Below are 19,242 nucleotides of genomic sequence, written 5' to 3' on the forward strand. Positions count from 1 at the left end.
TGGGTAGCCTCCAACCTGATGGCATGAACATTGACTTCTTTAACTTCCGTTAATGACCCTCCTCCCCTTCTTACTCCATCCCTGACATATTTAGTTGTTTTTTTTCTCTCTCTCTGCCCATCACTCTGCCTGTTCTCCATCTCCCTCTGGTGCTCCCCTCCCCCCCCTTCTTTCTCCTGAGGCCTCCTGTCCCATGATCCTTTCCCTTCTCCAGCTCTGTATCACTTTTGCCAATCACCTTTCCAGCTCTTAGCTTCATCCCACCCCCTCCAGTCTTCTCCTATCATTTCGCATTTCCCCCTCCCCCCACTCCTACTTTCAAATCTCTTACTATCTTTCCTTTCAGTTGGTCCTGACGAAGCGTCTCGGCCCGAAACGTTGACAGTGCTTCTCCCTATAGATGCTGCCTGGTCTGCTATGTTTCACCAGCATTTTGTGTGTGTTGCTTGAATTTCCAGCATCTGCAGATTTCCTCATGTTTGCTCTTTAAATTCACTACTGCGAAGCCTCTGCCAGTGATGCCTACACTGAAGAAGTTTAAATCTTCTCTTCGACGGGAGTTCAGTGAAACCCTCTCTCTCTGCTCCCCATTTATAATTCCTTCGGCCCTTCAACTTTTCGATCATATTTTGACCCAGACCCACTATTACAGCCATATCTCCTTCCTTGGAAAGTGTCTCCAACGCCAACATGACTCCAGTTGGCTTCAGGATCTGTTTTCAAGCTACTCAATTTGGACCTTCTGAGGATCCCAGGTACTCACATTTAATTGACTCTGCCTCCCGTTGTTTCTCCCATCGAGCTCTGAGGGCAACGTTCTCTGCCATGAGAAGGTACCTGGCATTCCTATCACAATCCCCTCCATGCCTCTGGGACACCTTTCTCTCCATTTGCAATGAACCTGTCCATTATTTCATCCTCCATCGGATCCATGCGTGCAATGGCCGTTTCTTTGACTTTATCACGTCCTGCAAGGATCACAAGCTCTTCCATCTGCAGACTCCAGAGCATGGTCTTCGTATCATGGCCCCGAGCCCAGCCATCAATCTCGGCTGCCCCAACAACCCAGGGCATATTCAAAACCCAGACTCCAGCATTATCACCGCGTGTTCCAACGGCTATGGATTGGCCCCGGTCGTTGATCTCAGCTGCCCTGACAACCCAGGGCATTTTGAAAACCCGGACTCCAGCACCATCACCGCGTGTTCCAACGACCATAGACACCTTCAAAGTGATTGCGCAACCTCCAACTGTGACTCCAGCCTTGAACTCCAGGCCGGGTCTTCACATGCTGGGATTGTGACTCCTGTCTCCCCTTCTCCCACCAGCATTCTGCAATCCCTTCTCCCTCAGATCCCATCGTCAGCTCCTGGGCCCTCAGAGGCTCCATCTTCCTCTCACCCCAACCCTTCCCTCTCTACCGACACTACCAGCCTCCCTCCCACCTCTGATCCCATCTCTCATCCGTGCCGGGTCTTTACCATTCCCTCCGACCTTCAACTCTCTGAGGCAGAGCGCTCTGTCCTCAGTAAGGGCCTCACCTTTGTTCCCCTTCGCCCACACCTCAGTGAGTTCCGCGTGTGCCATGACGCTGAACTCCTCTTCCGCCGGCTCCGTCTCCGAGCCTACTTCTTCGGCAAGGACTCTCCCACCCTGACCGATGACCCCTTCTCCCGTCTTCAACCCTCCTCCTCATGGACACCCCGCTCTGTCTTCTGCCTGCTCTGGATCTCTTTATTACTAATCACCAATGGGACATCAACCATCTTGACTTCACCACACCCTGTTCCAATTCCAACCTCACGCCTTCCGAACGCTCTGCTCTCTGCTCCCTCCACACCAATCCCAACCTCACTATAAAACCTGCTGATAAAGAGGAAGCTGTTGTTGTCTGGCGTACTGACCTCTACCTGGCCGAGGCACAGCAGCAACTCTCTGATAACACCTCTTATTTACCCCTTGATCATGACCCCACTAAGGAGCACCAGGCCACGGTCTCCTATACCATCACCAACCTTATCAACTCTGGGGATCTCCCATCCACTGCCACCAACCTCATAGTTCCCACATCCCGCACTTCCCGTTTCTACCTCCTACCCAAGATCCACAAACCTGCCTGTCCAGGTAGACATAGAAACATAGAAAATAGATGCAGGAGTAGGCCATTCGGCCCTTCGAACCTGCACCGCCATTCAGTATGATCATGGCTGATCATCCAGCTCAGAGCCCTGTACCTGCTTTCTCTCCATACCCCCGATCCCTTTAGCCACAAGGGCCATATTTAGCTCCCTCTTAAATATAGCCAATGAACTGCCCTGAACTGTTTCCTGTGGCAGAGATTCACCACTCTCTGTGTGAAGGAGTTTCTTCTCATCTCGGTCCTAAAAGGCTTCCCCTTTATCCTTAAACTGTGACCCCTCATTCTGGACTTCCTCAACATCGGGAACAATCTTCCTGCATCTAGCCTGTCCAATCCCTTTAGAATTTTTTTACGTTTCAATAAGATCCCTCCCTCAGTCTAAATTCCAGTAAGTATAAGCCCAGTCGATCCAGTCTTTCTTCATATGAAAGTCCTGCCATCCCAGGAATCAGTCTAGTGAACCTTCTCTGTACTCCCTCTATGGCAAGAATGTCTTTCCTCAGGTTAGGGGACCAAAACTGCGCACAATACTCTAGGTGTGGTCTCACCAAGGCCTTGTACAACTGCAGTAGAACCTCCCTGCTCCTGTACTCAAATCCTCTCGCTATGAATGCCAACATAACAGTTGCCTTTTTCACCACCTGCTGTACCTGCCTGCCCACCTTCAATGACTGGTGTACAATGACACCCAGGTCTCGTTGCATCTCCCCTTTTCCAAATCGGCCACCGTTCAGATAATAATCTGTTTTCCTGTTCTTGCCACCAAAGTGGATAACTTCACATTTATCCACATTAAATTGCATCTGCCATGAATTTGCCCACTCACCTAACCTATCCAAGTCACCCTGCATCCTCCTCACAGCTAACACCGCCACCCAGCTTCGTGTCATCCGCAAACTTGGAGATGCTGCATTTAATTCCCTCGTCTAAATAATTAATATATTGTGGTGACCCACTTCCTAGCGCACTCGAACCGGCTCACAAATAGCCAGCGCGCCGGCACAAAGGCCAGTCCCAAAAGGGCGCCAGGTCTGCTTCACCATCAAAGGGAAAAGCCTGCGGGGGATTGTGAGTACATGCCCCTACAGCATCCGCGCCCAGGGAGGACAGGATCAGGGAGGCTTTAAAGCAAGGCTGTGAAGTTCGAATAAAATCTTTCTTTAACTGCAGTTTACCAACTTCGTGTCGTTATTTTAGTGCTGCATGTAGCACACCACTACAATTAGTGAACCCGACGGTCCAAACGATTTTTGGACTGGAGATGGACGACGCCGCATCTGTTCATGCGGTTTCGTTGAAACTGCCAAGCTTCTGGACGCTGCAACCTCACCTGTGGTTCCAGCAGATTCGGCAGATAACCTCAGAGGACACACGTTACTACTACGTGGTGAGCTCCCTCGACCAGGACACAGCGGCCCAGGTTGAGGAGTTTGTACAGTCTCCCCCAGCAGACGGCAAGTACATGGAATTCAAAGCCCTGCTCCTCAGGACTTTCGGACTCTCACGGCGCGAGCGGGCTGCCCGTTTTGCTGCACCTGGACGGCTTGGGCGACAGACCTCCATCGGCTTTAATGAATGAGATGGTGTCTCTGGCCGGCGGACACACACCCTGCCTCATGTTTGAGCAGGCATTCCTGGAGCAGCTGCCCGAGGACATACGCCTGCTGTTGTCCGACGCGGATTTCAGCAACCCCCGGAAGGTGGCAGCCCGGGCGGACTTGCTGTGGAATGCCAAGAAGGAGAGTGGGGTGTCCGTCGCACAGATCACCAGGCCACGCTCCCAGCAGCAAAATAGACTAGGCCCGGCAACCCCAGAGGCAGGGGTGAGGAGACCAATGAACAATGGTGCTTCTAGCACCAGCGGTGGGATACAGAAGCCCGCCGCTGTAGCCCGCCCTGCAAGTTCCCAGGAAACACCAGGGCCAGCCTCCGCTGATGGCTACGGCGGCTGGCCATCGGGATAGCCTCCTGTATGAGTGGGACAAGAGGTCGGGACGCCGTTTATTGGTCGACACCAGTGCCGAGATCAGCGTCTTACCTCCAACGAGTTCTGACACCTGCAACAGGGCACCGGGTCCCCCCCTGAGGGCCGTGAACGGCAGCACGGTAAGGACCTACGGCACCCATACGGTGCAGCTACAGTTCGGCTCCAGCCAGTTCACGTGGGACTTCACACTGGCCGCCGTAGCCCAACTGCTTCTGGGTGTGGATTTTTTGCGGGCTCACAGCCTGCTGGTCGACCTGCCGAAGCAGAGACTGGTCCACACCGAGACCTTTCAGACGTTCTCCCTGGGAGAAGCCCAGTTGCCAGCCCCTCACCTCGGCTCCATCACGCTGTCCGACAACAACTTCACCAGTCCTGGCGGATTTCCCATCGGTTCTGGCACCACAGTTCACGGTAGCCATGCCCCGACACGGCGTACAGCACCACATCCCGACCCAGGGACCACCCCTCCATGCCCGTGCACGGCGGCTTCCCCCGGACAAGCTCCGACTGGTGAAGGAGGAGTTCCAGAGGATGGAGGAATTGGGGATCATCCGACGGTCCGACAGCCCATGGGCCTCCCCCCTGCACATGGTGCCCAAAGTGACAGGGGGCTGGAGACCATGCGGGGACTACCGCAGGCTGAATGAGGCTACCACACCAGACCGCTACCCTGTGCCGCATGTTCAGGACTTTGCAGCAAACCAGCATGGCGCACGGATCTTCTCCAAGGCAGACCTTGTCCGGGGATACCATCAAATCCCGATGCATCTGGACAACGTCCCCAAAACGGCTCTCATCACCCCGTTCGGCCTTTTCGAGTTCCTCCGCATGCCGTTCGGCCTGAAGAATGCCGCACAGACGTTCCAGCGGTTAATGGAAGTGGTGGGACGCGACTTGGACTTCACTTTCATCTATTTGGACGACATCCTCATAGCCAGCAACAGTCGTCAGGAGCATCTGTCCCACCTCCGTCAACTCTACACCCGACTGAGTGAGTACAGTCTATCAATCAACCCGGCCAAATGTCATTTCAGGTTCGACACAATTGACTTCCTGGACCACAGGATTACTAAAGACCCCTCTGCCCGCTAAGGTAGATGCGGTCTGCCATTTCCCCTGACCCACCACAATCAAAGGCCTTCAGGAATTCGTAGGTATGGTCAATTTCTACCACCGCTTCCTCCCTTCAGCTGCCCGAATCATGCGCCCCCTGTTCGCCCTGATGTCGGGTCCGGGCAAGGACATTACCTGGGACGAGGAGTCCGCCGCCGCTTTCATTAAAACGAAGGAAGCCTTGGCAAACGCCGCAATGCTAGTGCATCCCAGAATGGACGTCCCTCCCGCCCTCACAGTGGACGCATCAAACACGGCAGTCGGTGGGGTACTGGAGCAACTCATCATGGGTCGCTGGCAACCCCTGGTGTTTTTCAGCAAACACCTGCGGCCACCTGAGTTCACATACAGTGCTTTCAACCGGGAACTGTTGGCGCTATACCTGGCAATCCGGCATTTCAGGTACCTCTTAGAAGGTCGGCCCTTCACCGCGTTCACGGACCACAAGCCACTTACCTTTACGTTCACGAAGATGTCCGATCCTTGGTCATCCCACCAGCAGCGCCATCTGTCCTACATCTCTGAATACACAACGGATGTCCGGCACGTCTCGGGTAAAGACAATGTCGTGGCGGACGCACTCTTTCGCCCTAACATTCATGCCCTTTCCCAAGGGGTAGACTTTGAGGCGCTGGCAGAGGCACAGCAGGCAGACGAGGAGATCCCGAGTTACAGAACTGCAGTCTCCGGTTTACAGCTCCAGGACTTCCCCATAGGCCCAGGTGAGAGGACCCTACTCTGTGACGTTGCCACCGGCCAGCCCTGTCCCGTCGTCCCGGCACCTTGGCAGCGACGTGTTTTCGACTCCATTCATAACTTAGCACACCCCTCCATCAGGACAACCATCCGGATGGTCTCCAGCAGGTTCGTTTGGCACGGTCTCCACAAGCAGGTCAGTGAATGGGCCAGAACGTGCATGCACTGCCAGACAGCCAAGGTTCAGCGGCACACCAAAGCTCTGCCGCAGCAGTTCCATCCCACCCACCGGCGTTTCAACCACATTCATGTGGATATCATGGGCCCCCTGCCAGTGTCGCAAGGAGCACGGCACCTCCTCACTATCGTGGACCGGTTCACAAGATAGCCAGAGGCGATCCCGCTCACTGACACCACCTCCGAATCTTGCGCCTGGGCACTGATCACCACCTGGGTATCTCGCTTTGGTGTACCGGCCCACATTACCTCCGACAGAGGCACCCAGTTCACCTCCAGCCTGTGGTCAGCTATGGCCAGCCTTTTGGGGACTCAGCTGCACCACACCACTGCCTACCACCCACAGTCAAACGGCCTGGTGGAGCATTTCCACCGTCACCTGAAGTTGGCTCTCATGGTTCTCCCCATCCACTCTACTAGTTACATCCTCAAAACATTCTATAAGATTAGTCAGACATGATTTTCCTTTCACAAATCCATGCTGACTTTGTCCGATGATTTCACTGCTTTCCAAATGTGCTGTTATCACATCTTTGATAACCGACTCTAGCATTTTCCCCACCAGCGATGTCAGGCTAACTGGTCTATAATTCCCCGGTTTCTCTCTCCCTCCTTTTTTAAAAAGTGGGGTTACATTAGCCACCCTCCAATCCTCAGGAACTAATCCAGAATCTAAGGAGTTTTGAAAAACTATCACTAAAGCATCCACTATTTCTTGGGCTACTTCCTTAAGCACTCTGGGATGCAGACCATCTGGCCCTGGGGATTTATCTGCCTTTAATCCCTTCAATTTACCTAACACCACTTCCCTACTAACATGTATTTCCCTCAGTTCCTCCATCTCACTAGACCCTTGGTCCCTTACTATTTCTGGAAGATTATTTATGTCCTCCTTAGTGAAGACAGAACCAAAGTAGTTATTCAATTGGTCTGCCATGTCTTTGTTTCCTATGATCAATTCACCTGTTTCTGACTGTAAGGGACCTTCATTTGTCCTAACCAATCTTTTTCTTTTCACATATTTATAAAAGCTTTTACAGTCAGTTTTTATGTTCCCTGCCAGCTTTCTCTCAGAATCTTTTTTCCCTTTCCTAATTAAGCCCTTTGTCCTCCTCTGCTGGTCTCTGAATTTCTCCCAGTCCTCAGGTGTGCTGCTTTTTCTGGCTAATTTGTATGTTTCTTTTGCTAAACTGGGATGGACAATTGTTGTAGTTCATCCATGCAATCTTTAAATGCTTGCCATTGCATATCCACCGTCAACCCTTAAGTATCATTTGCCAATCTATCTTAGCTAATTCACGTCTCATACCTTCAAAGTTACCCTTCTTTAAGTTCAGAACCTTTGTTTCTGAATTAACTATGTCACTCTCCATCTAAATGAAGACTTCCACCACATTATGGTCACTCTTACCCAAGGGGCCTCACACGACAAGATTGCTAACTAACCCTTCCTCATTGCTCAATACCCAGACTAGAATGGCCTGCTCTCTAGTTGGTTCCTCGAGACATTGGTTCAGAAAACCATCCTGCATTCATTTCAAGAAATCCTCTTCCTTGGCACCCTTACCAATTTGGTTCATCCAATCTATGTGTACATTAAAGTCACCCATTATAACTGCTGTTCCTTTATTGCACGCATTTCTAATTTCCTGTTTAATGCCATCCTCAACCTCACTACTACTGTTAGGTGGCCTGTACACAACCCCCACCAGCATTTTCTGCCCCTTAGTGTTATGCAGCTCTACTCATATCGATTCCACATCCTCCAGGCTAATGTCCTTCCTTTCTAATGCGTTAATCTCCTCTCTAACCAGCAACGCTACCCCACCTCCTTTTCTTTCCTGTCTATCCCTCCTGAATATTGAATATCCCTGGATGTTGAGCTCCCATCCTTGGTCACCCTGGAGCCATGTCTCTGTGATCCCAACTATATCATATTCATTAATAACTATCTGCACATTCAATTCATCCACCTTGTTATGAATGCTCCTCGCATTGACACACAAAGCCTTCAGGCTTGTTTTTACAACACTCTTAGCCCTTATACAATTATGTTGAAATGTGGTCCTTTTTGATTTTTGCCCTGGATTTGCCTGCCTGCCACTTTTACTTTTCACCTTACTACTTTTTGCTTCTACCCTCATTTTACACCCCTCTGTCTCTCTGCACTTGTTCCCAACCCCCGCCACATTAGTTTAAACCCTCCCTAACAGCTATATTAAACAATCCCACCAGGATATTAGTACCCTTTGAGTTCAAGTGTAACCCATCGTTTCTGTACAAGTTATACCTTCCCCAAAATGGATCCCAGTGATTTAAGAATTTGAAGCCCTGCCCCCTGCACCAGTTACTTAGCCACACATTCATCTACTTAATTCTGCTATTCTTACATCATTAGCGCGTGGCTCAGACAGTAATTCTGAAATTATTACTCTGGAGGTCCGGATTTTCAATTTTCTTCCTTCAGGACCTCCTCTCTTTTTCTGTCTATGTCATTGGTACCAACATGTACCAATACTTCTGGTTGCTTGCCCTCTCTGCTGAGAATACTCTGGACCCGATCCGAGATATCTCATACCCTGGCACCAGGGAGGCAACCCGCCATTCGGGTATCCTTGTGCGGCTCGCAGAATCTCTTGTCTGCTCCCCTCACGATGGAATCCCCTATAACAACTGCATTTCTCCTTGCTCTCTTGATCACGGCACTGGGAAGAGTGCCAGAGTCCCGTTCGTTGTGGTCTTCCTCTGTCTGGTCAACCTCTCCAACAGTATCTAAAACTATATATTGATTCCTGAGGGGGACTGTCACTGATGTCCTTCAACTATTTCTCTATAGCTACTATCGATCACCTCCTCACTTTCTCTAATTAGCTGAAGGTCATCAAGTTGTTGCTCCAGATCCCTCACACAATCCCTAAGGAGCTTCATCTCATTGTATCCGAGCAGATGTATTCCTGGGGGAGGCTGGGAGTCTCCCAAGGTCCCCACATCTGGCATTCCAAGCACAACACTAATCCAAAATGTATACCTCTAATCCAACAGGTAAATAAATAAACCTGTAACCTACCACTTAACTGTAAGACTCAACTGTCGCAGGAAGCCTCTTCCCGTTTCTGCCTAAGCCCGTTGAGCCAAAGCCCTATCACTCTGTACCCATTCACTCCGCTGCCCGCTGGATAAGGCGGTATTCTTTTTAAATCTTCCGTGCTCTGAGGTCACGCACCTGCGCAGTCGTGCCTCTTTTATCCCAAGTAGTTTGAAAAAAAATCTGAACCTTTTCCCGATAAACCTGCGACTTACTCCTCTGCCTGCTTGCTGTGATTCAGAAGAACCGTTGAAGCTTGTTTCCCTTTTTAAATCTTCCGCGCTCTGAGGTCATTGTCTCAGCTTGCTCCTGCCCCACCAAACTCATTTCTGCATACCTTGACACTGTTTTATCCCCCCTTGTTCAATCTTTTCCCACCTATGTTCATGACACTTCTCATGCTTTGAATTTTTTAAATGATTTTAAGTTCCCTGACCCCCACCGGCTTATTTTCACCATGTACGTCCAGTCCCTATATACCTCCATCCCCCACTGGGATGGTCTCAAAGCTCTTTGCTTCTTTTTGGATTCCAGACCTAACCAATTCCCCTCTACCATCACTTTCCTCCATCTAGCAGAATTAGTTCTTACTCAATAATTTCTCCTTTGGCTCCTCCCACTTCCTCCAAACAAAAAGTGTAGCCATGGGCACCCGCATGGCTCCCAGCTATGCCTGCCTTTTTGTTGGCTTTGTGGAATAGTCCATGTTCCAAGTCTATACGGGTATCCGTCCCCCTCTTTTCCTTCGCTACATCAGCGACTTCATTGGCGCTGCCTCCTGCACACGTGCTGAGCTTGTTGATTTCATCAACTTTGCCTCCAACTTTCACCCTGCCCTCAAATTTACCTGGTCCATTTCCAACACCTCCCTCCCCTTTCTAGATCTTTCTGACTCCATCTCTGGAGTCGGCTTATCTACTGATATCTACTATAAGCCTACAGACACTCACAGCTACTGGACTATTCCTCTTCCCACTCTGTCTCTTGCAAAAATGCTATCCCCTTCTCTCAATTCCTCCGTCTCCGCCGCACCTGCTCTCAGGATGAGGCTTTTCATTCCAGGACGAAGGAGATGTCTTTCTTTTTTAAACAAAGGGGCTTCCACCATCAACTCTGCTTTCAAATGCATCTCTCCCATTTCCTGCACATCTGCCCTCATCCCATCTGCCCACCACCCCACTCAGGATAGGGTTCCCCTTGTCCTCACCAACCACCCCAACAGCCTCCAGGTCCAACGTATAATTCTCCATAACTTCCGCCACCTCCAACAGGATCCCACCACCAAACACATCTTTCCCTCCCCCCCTTCTGCTTTTCGCAGGGATCGCTCGCTACGTGACTCCCTTATCCACTCGTTACCCCCCCCCATCCCTTCCCACTGATCTCCCTCCTGGCACTTATCCTTGTAAATGGAACAAGTGCTACACCTGCCCTTACACTTCCTCCTTCACCACCATTCAGGGCCCCAGACAGTCCTTCCAGGTGAGGCGACACTTCACCTGTGAGTCGGCTGGTGTGGTATACTGCGTCCGGCGCTCCCGGTGTGGCCTTTTATATATTGGTGAGACCCGATGCAGACTGGGAGACCGTTTCACTGAACACCTACGCTCGGTCTGCCAGAGAAAGCAGGATCTCCCAGTGGCCACACATTTTAATTCCATGTCCCATTCCCATTCTGATATGTCTATCCATGGCCTCCTCTATTGTCAAAATGAATCCAAACTCAGGTTGGAGGAACGACACCTTATATACCGGCTGGGTAGCCTCCAACCTGATGGCATGAACATTGAGTTCTCTAACTTCTGTTAATGCCCCTCCTCCCCTTCTTACTCCATCCCTGACATATTTAGTTGTTTTTTTTCTCTCTCTCTGCCCATCACTCTGCCTGTTCTCCATCTCCCTCTGGTGCTTCCCTCCCCATTCCTTTCTCCTGAGGCCTCCCATCCCATGATCTTTAACCCTTCTCCTGCTCTGTATCACTTTCGCCAATCACCTTTCCAGCTCTTAGCTTCATCCCACCCCCTCCAGTCTTCTCCTATCATTTCACATTTCCCCCCCACCCCCCCCACTTACAAATCTCTTAGTATCTTTCCTTTCAGTTAGTCCTGACAAAGGGTCTCAGCCCGAAACGTTGTCAATGCTTCTCCCTATAGATTCTACCTGGCCTGCTGTGTTCCACCAGCATTTTGTGTGTGTTGCTTTAGGTCTGTGTTTGATTTGAGAAATCGGCAAAATGAATAGGATGATGTATGATTGGATGGAATGGTAGGTTCAACTACCATGCTGTTCAATTAAGCATGACCTTGTTCATTCCACTGAAGGAATAGTTAAATGGAATTGGAGCTTGTTGTGATTGGAGGTATGGGTGGCTAAGTAGATGGTATGTGATTAGAGAATTGAAGGGATGGACAGGTCAGTGTGTGGTTAGAGAAATCGGTAAAATGAATAGGTTACTGTGTGATTGGAGATATTAATGGGATGGACATTTCATTTTTGTTGGAGTAATCGGTGGGATAGATATGTCAGTGTGTTATTGAAGAGATTGTTAGGATGGATACATTGGTGTGTGATTGGAGAGATCAGTGGTATGGAGATGTCAGTGTTTAATTGGAGAGATCAGTGGTATGGAGAGGTCCCTGTATTATTGGAGAGATCAGTGGTATGGAGATGTCAGTGTTTAATTGGAGAGATCAGTGGTATGGAGAGATCCCTGTATTATTGGAGAGATCAGTGGTATGGAGAGGTCAGTGTTTAATTGGAGAGATCAGTGGGGTGGAGAGGTCAGTGTTTAATTGGAGAGATCAGTGGGGTGGAGAGGTCAGTGTTTAATTGGAGAGATCAGTGGGGTGGAGAGGTCAGTGTTTAATTGGAGAGATCAGTGGGGTGGAGAGGTCAGTGTTTAATTGGAGAGATCAGTGGGGTGGAGAGGTCAGTGTTTAATTGGAGAGATCAGTGGGGTGGAGAGGTCAGTGTTTAATTGGAGAGATCAGTGGGGTGGAGAGGTCAGTGTTTAATTGGAGAGATCAGTGGGGTGGAGAGGTCCCTGTATTATTGGAAGGCTTGATTGATCAGTGGCAGAGTATATGAAGGATTAATCAGTGGAATAGCGAGGTCAGTATGTGATTGGCAATTCAGAGGAATGCTCATGTCAGTTGGTGATTGGCAAGTCTGGTATGTGATGGGATAGATCTTGGGATGCACACATCTATGTGATTGGAATGATTGCTGGGATGGACTAGTCAGTGTTTAACTGGAGGAACAAGTAGGCTGGTCAGGTCATTATGTGATAGGATAGATGATGAAATGAAGAGGTCAGCATGTGACTGGAGAGATCATAGGATGGACAGATCCGTATGTGAAGGGTTGTTAGTGGTGCGACGGGCGTGCAAGTTGATTGATTTGTGGGATGGACAGGTTGGTGTGTGTTTGGAGATATTTGTGGATGGACAGGAAATTGTGATTGGAGATATTAGAGGAATGGACAGGTCAGTGTGTGACTGGAGAAATTAGTGTAATGGATACATGAGTGTGATTAGAGTGAACAGACTGGTGTGTAATTTGGGACTTTGGCTGTATGAGCAGGTGATTGGAGAGATTGGTGCAATTGTAAGTTTGGTGTGTGAAGCAGTGGATTGTGGAAAGGATAGGTCAGTGTGTGAAGAGATAATTGTGATGGTCACGTCAGTGTGTGAAGTGATAGATCAAGGAATGGACATGTTAGTACGTTATTGCAGAGATCAGTGGTATGGACAGGCTAGTGTGTCTGGAGAGATCAGCAGGAGAGTCAGGCTGGAATGTGATTGGAGTGGTCTGTGTAATTGGAGAGATTGGAGTGACAGACAGGTCCCTGTGCAATTGATAAGTTGGGTAGACTGGACAGGTCTGTGTGTAATTAGAGAGATTGTTGAAATAGACTAATCAGTGTGTGATTGGAGAGATTGGTAGGATGGACCGTTCAGTATGTCAGTAGGATGGGAGAGATGTTGGGATGGAGAGGTCAGTATATGATTCAACAGATCATAGGATGGACAGGTTGGTGTATGATGGAAATGATCATGAAATTCAGATGTCAGTGGGTGATTAGAAAAATCCTTAGGATGGACAGGTTGGCATTTGATAGGTCTGTGATAGGTTGATGAGTAAATGGGGAGACTGATGAATGGACATATGTCACTGTGATTGTTAAGGTTTGTGGGATGGACAAATCAGCATATGGTATGAGTGGTGGGAATGTGTGATTGCAGAGATCAATGGGATGGACAGGTCAGTGTGCAACAGCATAAATCACAGGATAGACAGGTTGGTGGATAGATTGTGGAATGGAGAAATTGTGTGATTGAAGAGGTCATGAGTCGCATTGGTCATCGTGTGATTCGAGTGGATGGATGGACAATTTGGTATGTGAAGGGTTGATAGTGAGATGGAAGAGTCTAATTGCAGTTTGATAGATCTATGATGGTCATCGTGTGATTCGAGTGGATGGATGGACAATTTGGTATGTGAAGGGTTGATAGTGAGATGGAAGAGTCTAATTGCAGTTTGATAGATCTATGATGGTCATCGTGTGATTGAAGAGCTCAGTGGGATTGATGGAGTGGTGTGTGATCAGAGACATTGGTGGGATAGACAGATTGGTTTGTGATCGGCGAGATTCGTGGGATGGACATGTCAGTATGTGATAGAAGAGATCATTTGGATTGAAAGGTCATCATGTAATGAAGAGATGGCTGGATGATTAGGGAGATCATTTGATAGATAAGTCGGCATGTGATTGAAAGGACCAGTGGGTTGGTCAGGTTGGTGTGAGAAGCAATAGGTTGTGAAATGGGAAGGTTGATGTGTGATTGAAGAGATTGGTGGGATCAACAGCTGAGTGTGTGAGGGGATAGATTAGAGGGATGAACAGGTTGGTGTGATTGGTGGGTGGAGAGTCTGGTGTGTAATAGTTTAGTTCTTCGGTTGGAGAGGTCAGTGTCTGATTAGTGAGGTCGGTATATAAGGGGATAGGCTGTTGGTTGGACAGCTTGGCGTGTGATTTTATAGATCTGTGGGGTAGACCAGTTGGTATGTGTTGGGATAAATCATGAGATGGACAGGATGGATTTGTTTATCTTCCACCCATCATAACCACAACAAAATATATTTGAAATGTTGTCCTGCAGGAAATGCAAAAGCAATGTTAGGCACAGCACATAGTACCGTCAAACAAACACAAAATGCTGCCAGAACTCAGCAGGCCAGACAGCATCTATGGGAGGAGGTAATAACCCTCCTGATGAAGGGTTTCGGCCCGAAACGTTATCACCTCCTCCCATAGATGCTGTCTGGCCTGCTGAGTTCTGCCAGCATTTTGTGTTTTTTATTTATTTCCAGCATTTGCAGATTCACTCGTGTTGTCAAACAAACAGTACATTTTAGTGTTGTCCAGAGCACCATTCTCCTTCTTTACATTCACTGCACAGCACCAGTTTCATGTTTAATAAACAACACCATTTTCCAGATTATTGAAGAGCTGGTACCTGTACCCTAGTGAGCTCAGAGATATCAGCACTGGGCACATATCAGTGCCTCTGAGGTGGAACTGGAAACTGTGACCTCTGGCTGAGAGTTGAAATCTCCAGGCAGATTGCCAACCAATAAACAACCAATTACACCTTGCAAGCTAATCACAGCTCCAGAATAGGGCCCATTATTTGAATCTGACAACAGGAGGAAGAAGCACACTGCTCCTGAACAACATGCCTGCTACACCAGCCACAATTATCAGGGTGGCTACAATCACATTTCAGCCTGGAGACAGCCAATTATAAGTGTATAAGATTATGGGAGGCACTTAAAGGATTGACAGTCAGCATGTTTTTCCCATTGTAATGAGATCAGAAACAAACTGACACAGATTTAAGGTGAGAGGAAGCAGTTTTAAATGGATCTGAGGGATAAGCATTTTACACAGAGGGTGGCTGATCTCTGGGTTGTGCTGCCACAGGAGATGGTGGATTCAGATACAGTCACTGTATTTAAGAGACATTTAGAGAAACAGTGAAAAAGAGGGATACTATCCTAATAGGATTATTGTAGATGGGTAAGATAGAACAGCATGGAATAGATGGGCTGAAAGGCCTATTTCCATGCTGTATTACTCTGAGTCCATGAGAAGTTTGGGATAAAATCCATTGACTGACCTCTGAGCCAGATGGCTCCAGCATGGAGATCCCGGTGAATAAGACCATGTGTGATGGACTGGTGATACATCATCCAGCCCACAGCCAGAGACGCCAGTACCATCAGCAGGATCAGTACTGTGTCCCCTGGCACCAATGAGCGGTTGAAGATGGAGCTCAGGACAAAAGCTGCTCCAAGGAAGAGGATATTCATCGCCAGCAGCCCCGACAGCTGCTGGCTGCGTTTCTCTGCTGCTTCCATACTCTGGCTGTTTCTTATGGCACTCCCATCCTTTGAAGTACTTCCTTGCTCCTTGGGCTTGCTGGTGTTAGTGTCCATAACATCAGCTTCCACTCCATCTGTTTTCACCATCTCCCAGATCGATGTCTGATACCAGCTCAATCTCCAGAGTTCTTCCTGACCTCAGACTCCACAGTCTTCTGAAGGAAAGAATACCAGCTTCCCATTATCTTCTGTGTTCTCCCATTCCTGATCAGCCTACCTCCCCCCCCCATCCTTTTGTAAACACCTGTAGTGAGGCCACACTGTCTCAGCACACTACCCTGCCCCTGCAGCTGGTCTGCTGGGGAAACACAATGAGTTCAGAGGTAACTGACTCGACAGTAGGAGAGTCATTGTCTGGCTCCTTCTTGGAACAGGTCGAGTAGAAGGGAGACAGGACCAATGGAATAAAGGAGAACAGTGGAGGTGGGGTGAGGTAAGCTGTGGTGGACACACCATGTATATGAGAATGTTACAGGAGGGAGGGCATTTACCCTCAATCTGAGCCCTTCTCATCTGGCCCCTTTGTTCAACACCACTCGAAGCCTGCTGTTTGATTATTATACATAGAACAGTGCAGCAAAGGAACAGGCTATTTGGTCCACAATGTTGGCCCAACCCAATTAAATCAGTAATTAAATGAATAACCTGTCTGGTCCCCTCTGTCTATATAATGTCTAAATGTCTCTTAAACTCTCTAATGTATCTGCCTCTACCAACACTCTAGGCAGCACATTCCATGCATCCATTACTTTCTGTATAAAAAGCTTGCCCCTCACATCTCCTTTGAAATTACCCCCTTACCTTAAATGCATGCCTTCTCTTCTTAGACATTTTAACTGTCTGTCTACTCTATGTATACTTCTCGCAATATTATAACCCATGAAGAGATCTCAGCCTCCACCATTCCAGAGAAAATCACCCAAGTTTGTTCAACCTCTCATTACAGCACATGTTCTTAACTGGTACTGTCTCTTTACATTTGACCTTGCAAGGTACACCATTTCACATTTCTCTGGGTTAAACACTATTTGCCATTTCTCCTCCCATATTTGCAACTGATCTATAATTCACTATATTCTTTGCCAGTCTTCCACACTATATATAACACCACCAATCTCCATATCATCTTCAAACTTACTAACCTACCCATCTACATTTTCATCAAAAACAACAGAGGTCCCAGCACAGATCCTTGCGAAACACCACTAACGACAGAACTCCAGCTAGAATAAATTCCTTCAATCACAATACTGTCTTCTATGGGCAAGGCAGTTCTGAATCCAAATGGCCTATTCACCATGGACACTTTGCATCTTAATCTTCTGAATGAGCCTCCCAAGAGGGACCCTGTCAAATGCCTTACTAAAATCCTTGTAAACATCAACTACAACTCTACCTACATCAATCATTCAAAAAACTCAATCAGGTTTATGAAACACAACTTGCCCTGCACAAGGCCATGCTGGCTCTCCCTAATTAGTTTTCCAAATGTACATGAATCCTCTCCCTAATAATTCTTTCCAGGAACTTCCCTGCCATTGACACGAGACTCACTGGTCTGTGGCTTCCAGGATTATCCCTGGTTCCCTTCATGAACAATGGAACAACATTAGCTATTTGCCAGTCCTCTGGAACCTTGGCTCTGGTTCCCTTAGCAAGAACACGAAGACTTTGGTCAAGGTCCCAGCAGTTTCTTGCCTCCTTCAAGAACCTGGGAAATCTCCCATCAGGCCATGAGGACATCCACCTAACTACCTCCTCATTTACTTTAAAATACCCTATTAATAGAGTATATTAATATACTTGGCACTCATCTTGCCAACACCCCATCCCAGTATCTTTCTCCTTGGTAAATATTGATGTAAAGTACTCACTAAGGGCTTCATCCACATCCTCTGAATCCAAGCAAATGTTCTCCTTTTTTTTAAGTGGTCCCAACCGCTTACTAGTTATCCTCTTGCTCTTTATGTATTTATGAATGCCTCAGGATTCTCTTTAATCCTATTTATAAAGGACTTTACGTGGCCTCTCCTGGCCTCTCCTGGCTTTCTTACTTCACTTCATGAGTTCTTTTCTGGCTTTATTTATCAGTCTCAAGAGCTCTGTTTGATGCTAGCTTCCTAAGCTTTACATACCTTTTCTTTCTCTTCTTGACTTAATTCATCACCTCTCTCAACATCCAACGTTCTCTTACTTTGTCATTCTTGTCCTTCCTTCAGACATGTTTTATTTGTCCTGTATTCTGTGCAGTTGGCCTCAAGCTCCGTCTGCATGGGCGGACTTACCCAAAAATAGCTGTTCCCAATTAACTCTCCCCAGTTCCTGCCTCATAGAGCATAGAACATAGAACAGTACAATACAGCACAGGAACAGGCCTTCAGCCCACAATGTTGTTTTTGAATCACTTAAAGAGTAAATCAACCCCCCCCCAAACTAATCCCTCTTACCTACACAATGCCTATATCCCTCACATCCATGTCTCTATCTAAATGTCTCTTAGAAGCCTCTAATGTATTTGCCACTACCATCATACCAGGCAGTGCATTCCAGGCGTCCATAACTCTGTGTAAAAAAACTTACCCCTCACATCTCCCTTGAACCTAACGCCTCTCATCTTCAATGCATGCCTTCTGGTGTTAGACATTTCTACCCTAGGAAAAAGATACTCCCTGTCTACTCTATCCATGCCTCTCATAATCTTATAAACCTCTATCAGATCTCCAACTCAACCTCTGCTGCTCCAAAGAAAACAACTGATGTTTGTCCAGCTTCTCATGATCGCAAATGCCCTGTAAACCAGGCAGTATCCTGGTCAACCAATTCTGCACTCTCTCCAAAGCCTCAACATCCTTCCAATAGTGGGGCAACTAGAACTGTATACAATACTCTGGGTATGGCCTAATTAGAGCTTCATGAAGTTGCAACATAACCTTTTGACTTTTGAACTCAAGGCCCAGACTAATAAAAGCAAATATTCCATAAAACTTCTTAACCACATTATTGACCTATGTAGGTGCTATGAACTTGGACCCTATAATCTCTCTGCGCTGCAACACTGGTAAGGATCTTGCCCTTAACAGTGTACTGTCTCCTTGTATTTGCCCTACCAAGGTGCAACACCTCACATTTATCTGGGTTAAGCTCCATCTGCCATTTTGCTTCCTATATTAGCAACTGATCTATATTGCATTGTACTTTTGCCAATCTTCTACACTATCCACAGCTCCACAATTTTGGTATCATCCAAAAATATACTAACCGCCCCCTCACCCCCATCTATATTTCAACCAGGTGTTTTATATACATTACAAACAACAGTGGTCCCAGCACAGATCTCAGCAGAACACCTCTAATTACAGACCGGCAGCTCGATTAAGTCTCTTCAACCACCTCCCTGTCTTGTATGCACAGGCCAGTTCTGATTCCAAACAGCTAATCTACTGCAGACCTCATGCATTTTAATCTTCTGGATTAGCCTCTCATGAGGGACTTTGTCAGACACTTTACTAAATTCCATGTAGGCAACATCCACTGTCT

General features: G+C 47.8%; 1 protein-coding gene across 1 annotated transcript in view; it reads right to left on the reverse strand.

Moving 5' to 3' along the window:
- Positions 1-15,792, reverse strand: part of otop2 (otopetrin 2) — a 96,413-nt gene extending 80,621 nt beyond the window's left edge. Inside the window, exon 1 of the mRNA XM_059949033.1 lies at positions 15,441-15,792. Within this exon, the coding sequence (XP_059805016.1) occupies positions 15,441-15,792 (352 nt within the window). The remainder of the gene's footprint in view (positions 1-15,440) is intronic.
- Positions 15,793-19,242: the final 3,450 nt, after the last annotated feature.

Source organism: Hypanus sabinus, chromosome 23, assembly GCF_030144855.1.
Source record: "Hypanus sabinus isolate sHypSab1 chromosome 23, sHypSab1.hap1, whole genome shotgun sequence".
Lineage (NCBI taxonomy): Eukaryota > Metazoa > Chordata > Chondrichthyes > Myliobatiformes > Dasyatidae > Hypanus > Hypanus sabinus.